Genomic DNA, 6,000 nt, shown 5'->3' with positions numbered 1-6,000 from the left:
GTGTCAGGAGAGGCAGAAGGGCAGGTTTTGAGAGCGGACCCTCACAGCCTTTCTCCTCCTTTTTGCTCCAGCAAGTTCCCGGTACCAGGAGACTGTCAGCTGAATCATTTTGTTCAACTTACTCCCTTTACGGAACATGCCCTCCAGGTTCAGATCAGTTCTTTAGCTTGGGACTCTAATGTCTTGGTTCCTCTGCAAGGAGAAAGTGACACCAACCATTATTCTCACAGTTTTATTTGTAAAGGACATAGCATGAAAAGCTGTATTTCAATGTACTTCAAAACCTGAAAAACCCATGTCAGTTTGTGGTATGTATGTTAAAGTGCTTGATATAACAATACTTTTACTAATGTCGTCTTGAAAATAATCCAGTTCTTATTCAGTTAGTAATAATGTAAAGACAAAATATACTTAATGAAGACATTTAAGGATCGTTGTAAGCTATACAGGGCACATTTGTACATTTCAAGTGTAACATACAGTATTTCCCCTTAAGATGCACACCTTCATTTGATTGAAAGAAGGAATTTTCTCAAATATGCCATTGCACAACTATTCTAAAAAGACATTTTAGAACAATGATACCTAATTACACAAACCAACTCAGAATAAACATGAGTAGATTTTTCCCTAAACAGTAGAATTTCATTCGTTTCAGAGAATTATAAATACACATTTTGTACATAGTGAGGCATTTGATTCTCTGACTCCCTCAAGTTACCATGCTGGGTGTTAGTATAACAGGACTATGCAAACTCAGACATCTGTAGATGGGTATTGGACAGGATTTTTTCTTTTTTTTTCTTTTTTTTTTTTAAAAAAAAGCAGATACCAAAGAGCTTTGGTCTTTTCCAAGATTCCCTTTCTCAACCAAAGAAGGTGCTTTAACACTGAAGTAAAAACTGTGTTAGCTTAGAAGAATCCTGATGGGTTTCTCACCATTCTAGTGGGTAGAATGATTTCTGTAAACCTTACAGAAAAAACCTCACAGTTTCCAACAAACAAAAGTGGTCTACTAAAAAAAAAAAAAGTAATTATACATGGCAGAATAAAAACTCACTACAAAGAACCGTACTCCCAAGGTTGTCAAATAACTAGTCTTCTAGGAATCTGAGGCACTCAGCTGTGCCCCTTTCAACATATCTTAGGGTGTTTTATTGCCTACAAGGAAATATTAGACATACATACTTTTTATTGTACTATTATAATATGATGTGAAAACTGACAAAACCAAGCAAGTCAACACTTGCTGAAAAAGCTGACATGAAGTTGTGTTGAAGTTAAGTGCTAAAGGTTCCTTAACGTAGTTTAAATGGGGGAAGGCCCTGTTCTGAATTTTAAATTCCTCAGGTTTTGATTTATTTTAACTTCAGAAAGACTTTTTGTAGTTATTGCCCTTTTGTCTGTGTGTGGTTTATTCATCTATGCTTGACCTTTAGAGATGCTCACATTTCTACTTTACCCTGCTTGCACTTAACCCATGTCACATTGGATTAATGTTATGACTGATTAAATAATAAATAGTCTTTGGAGAAGTATACAGCAGTATACTTTTGAGAAGTATCCAGCTAGCAAATGCAGATGCTGCTGTGAAGAAATCCAAGGTTATCATTTCAGTAAAACGAAAGTCACTTAAGACTTGGTTTGGGCGTGAAAAAATCATGTATAGCAGTCATTAGACATAAAAGGCTTGAGCTGTAATAGAAATCAAAACATCCTAAGCAGTCATTACCAAATAATGCTGCCACATGGTTTCTGGTGCTAAATGTATAATTTATTGATAGAGTTAAGTACTAAGGATGCAGTTGCAGCTGAAGGCTTGTCATGCATCTTCTGCTGACTTTAAGCAGACCAGCCTGGCTACACAGAAAACCCTAACACTCCAAATGTCACATTTCTGGAAATGTAAAAGAGATGTCACACAGCTGTGGGCTCTGACTACTTACTCATGACACCATTCATAAGCCTTTACGTTAGTTACTCACACCCACTGTAGTGACATGGCGGTGCTGCCTACAGTATCTGGGATGAGTTCAGTCAGTTTAGGGAAGTACAAGCCTCGAAGGAAAGAACAGCTATTAAAAACTGGAACCCTCATTGAAGTCAATGACTCCCTGACAGTGTTATTTTACTTCTTTCTTAGAAACAAAAAAACTTCTATAACATAAAACTCTCCTTCTAATGAAACAAAGTCACACGAACAGTTTTCTTCTGGCTGGGAATATGACGTGAAACTTTGATGCTAAAGTGAGTGCTGTCATAAGAACTGGACAGCTGAAGGACCACAGGAAAGGAGAGAAGCTTGACAAAAGGCAGGTAAGAAAGCAAACCCTAATTCTCATCCTCTTTCCTTTTCCTTAGCTCTCATCCCTCTCTCTACCATGTGCACACTATATTGAGACCTGCAACTGCCCACCATTCCCAATGCCACTTGAGAGCACAGTGCGAGGCAAAACACTTACAGTACCAGTTCGGGGCCTTTCCCAAGCCACAGCTGACAGTGAGACATCCACAGAAACCTGCTGACAAAACGGCCAAGATCATAGGGAATAAACAAGGGAAAACAAACACCTATATTTAAACTAACCTCCAAAACCTAAAACCAGATGAACTTAACTATGCCCTCAAATCCTTCCAACTCCCATCCACAAGAATGGAAAATACACTCTGTATTTGCCGCATGGTATCCGCAAGAGGATTTTAATGTAATCTCTTGTTAAATTTTTAGCATACAAGATTTCAGTTGTTCTCAGCTCCTCTTCAAGAGCTGTACCTATATATACAGGCTGTATTAAGTAATATATTAACTGGAAAGAGTGTAGGAGAGGAGCCTCAAAATACCAAAGTGAGATTCTTTTCTTTTCCTCTTTTTGCCTTTTTTTTTTTTTTTGGGGGTAGCTGGATAATAATAATTAAAAAAAAGTAATTAAAGATCCTGTACTTCCTAGAAACACTCATTTTGTGGGATAAAGGAAGACTCATAACCTATCAGCATTTCAAAATCAGCTGATACAGTTCAGTAGCACAGCAACATCGGTGTCTGTGGCTCTACAGCAATGATTCTTCTCAAGTACAGCAAGAATTTGGTATGAACCAAATTCCTCAACATGGAGGGGGGGAAAGAAAAAAAAAAAAAAAAAAAAAGTCATCCACAACACAAACTGGCTGAGGGCAAGGGGGAATCACCAGAACATCTATACAGGCAAGGGACACACTGCGAGTCAAGCAAGCCATCATTCCCCATCTCGGGTTGCAGCAGCACTGCTTAAACAGGTCTCCCATGCTCTCAGGCTCAGAGGCTGACAGCAGTCCTCCTCAACAGTGTTTAAGCATTTCAGCACTTGTCTCCCCTTTTGGAGATCAACAGAAGTGACACAAAAGACCTTACAGAAAAAAAATGACAACTCACAACTTCTGTGCATGGAAAGGGTTGAGTCTTCAAACAAAATGAAAAAAAGACGAACTAAGAGAGACCATGTACAGTAGGGTAAAACAGCATATGCTTACAACATTTCCAAGAGTGAGACAATCACAATGGCTACGTAAGGGTATTTGCTGTATTAATTTGCAATACCTGAAAAAAAGCCCTGCTGAGTTTGCGCTGTATTTACACATTGATTGGCTTCTTCCTTGCAAGCAAGTAGCGGCATCCCTTCCCACCTTAGTCCTTCCCTCCCCCCAGTCCTTCCCCTGGGTTTAAGCTACTCATAGTCAGAACAAGAACATTCAGTCTAAGAAAAATTTCTTAGAGAATATAATTTCTTAAAGAAGATAGCATATTTACACACATCTAACACATGAAAATACTCTATTTTATACTAAATTTATGTTTCAAATAAACTACAATACTGCATCTTAGCTTTCTGCAGCTTTAGAGGACAGTCCCCATTGGGCACAAACTGGGTTCCTACTCCCATTTCAACCAGCAGCTTGGCCTTACAGTGGTGCACTACCATCGCATTCAAGTCCTGACAGGTCTCCAGTTGTGGTTTGCTTGCTTGGGAAAGGAAAAATGAAGTTCTCAGCAAAGCCATGCTAAACATCCACTCCTTTAATGAGCGATCCTTCTAGGATGATGTTGAAATCTTGCAATGTCTGTAGGACTCTGATGAGGGAGTTGACAGTCATGCGGTCCCGTAGGAGAGCATTCTCCTCATACATCCTTGTAATGGGTGGGCACTCTGCCAGCAACGGGATCCACTGAGAGAGCAAGTGGTCCCTGCAAAGGGGATGAAAGAAATTAATTTAGCATCAAGTACAATAGATCTCAAACTGAAATTCTTCTCCAAGAACACAGCCCAAAACATGCACTCTTTTTGCGGGTTATACATGTTTGCACATAAAAGTTTCCTGTATAATCATAACCCTTGATTTTGTTAGTAAAATACAGGTAACTGAACATACTGTAGGAATCAAGATGGAAAGATATCAGCAGAATTGGACAACTGACTTTGGAGAATTCAGCAACTTTTTCAGATCAGGAACAGGGGATACAATACTCAGGAAAAAACAACAGACTGTTTTCCACCTGGTTTCCAGACAGACAAGACAAAAGTGGTACTTATTTCTAGACATACCAACTTCCACCCTCCAAAATACAACTAAGCACTGCCCCCACCCCTCCCCAAGTACAAGACAGAAAGCATCCTATTAGGAAAGAAAGACTGCCCTGGAATAGTTTTCTCAAAATTATAACAGACATCCCATTTTCAAAGGCAAAGTGATTCAATAAGGATTTAGAAATGCACCAGCTCTTGCAAAGAAATTCTGCATTCCCCAAGCCAGCACTTCATCAAAAATACAATTTCAAGACAAATTTCATACATATGCCTGTCAAGCTAACAGTTATAAAAGAGCTCAAAACATTTTTAGCAGTTTAGACACTAGCCATGTATCATTATTGTTTCTTGGCTCCAATTTTTCATGTAGTATTAAAGCTGCCTAAAATAGGTACTGGTTAATAGACAGGTATGAGATGTCTTAAAATGGAAAACTAAAGGAAACAAAACTGGTGTAAAAATATTCTAGTCTCATGCAAAACGACACATACAACAAAGAGCAGTTAGGTACCTTGTCCCCAGGCAAACCAGAATTTGAAATTTGCCATCCTTTCCAATGTTCCTTGGAGCTGTATTGATGGCGTTCACATAATGACAAAAGGTTTTGCATGAAGATCTCTGAAGCAAAAGGGCCTCCTCATTGTCTCCAATCTGGTCACTGGTTTCAAAGTAAGCAACAGCTTTCTCTGTGGTAGAGAGAAAATCAGAACCCAGTGAGCAGAAGTACTTCATTGTGACATAGAATAACGCAAGGGAATCCTTAAAAAAAACAATGTGCTGAGAGCTATTGCACAGTTTATATATGGATTCCTCACTCTGAAGACCGTAAGTAGGTGGTGATCTCCACCTTTGCCACACAGCAGTGGTCAGCAGACTGGCTGATGTCTAACACAGGTAACATCAAGGAGCTGCACCGACGTACCTTACCAACAGTTTCATTGTAAGTGATACCATCAGCTTTGATTTCTCACCTTTTCTAAGTAAGAGCTTACCCTCAGGCTAAGTATCTCAACTTGTGAGCATGTTTTAAGGGAACAAGTATGTCTTAAATTACCACAACATAGGCCTACAGATAAGCATCACCATAAGACCAGTGCAGTGATTAGAAGAGTTCCCATAACAAGTAGAAATCTAAACCTTTCACTCCCTGTGCCTTTTCCCAACTCTCCCCTTAACATGGATTGCTACTCTACCCCAACCTCCAGCCTACCTTCTGTCTGGGTACAAAAGCAGCTGTTTGAACATCCACTTATGAATAAATGACTAGAATTCAAAGTGCTTTCAAATTGCTGCACAGATTCACACTCATCTAGTATATAAAGTTTAGTATTTCTCATCTACTGTCTTGTTTCTCACTGACTTTAAGCAACCTGGACCAAGTGCTAGGCAGAAACAAATGGCACCCTAGCTGACAAAAATCCAAGGCCTGTGTGTGAATAGT

The 6,000-nt window shown here is 39.2% G+C and overlaps 1 protein-coding gene across 4 annotated transcripts in view; it reads right to left on the bottom strand.

Annotated features, from left to right (window-relative positions):
- Nucleotides 1–218: 218 nt before the first annotated feature.
- The window catches only part of DENND5B (DENN domain containing 5B), a 118,875-nt gene continuing 113,093 nt past the window's right edge, over nt 219–6,000 (bottom strand). For all 4 annotated transcript variants that reach the window (XM_056340602.1, XM_056340600.1, XM_056340601.1 and 1 more), the window contains 2 exons: nt 5,071–5,245; nt 219–4,219 (listed from right to left, as the gene is read on the bottom strand). In XM_056340602.1, coding sequence (XP_056196577.1) covers nt 4,036–4,219; nt 5,071–5,245 — 359 coding nt within the window. In that variant the 3' untranslated portion in view covers nt 219–4,035. The remainder of the gene's footprint in view (nt 4,220–5,070; nt 5,246–6,000) is intronic.

This window comes from Falco biarmicus, chromosome 5 (assembly GCF_023638135.1).
Source record: "Falco biarmicus isolate bFalBia1 chromosome 5, bFalBia1.pri, whole genome shotgun sequence".
Lineage (NCBI taxonomy): Eukaryota > Metazoa > Chordata > Aves > Falconiformes > Falconidae > Falco > Falco biarmicus.
The sequence above is the reverse complement of the archived record's forward strand: the minus strand, read 5'-3'. Positions and strand labels throughout refer to the sequence as shown.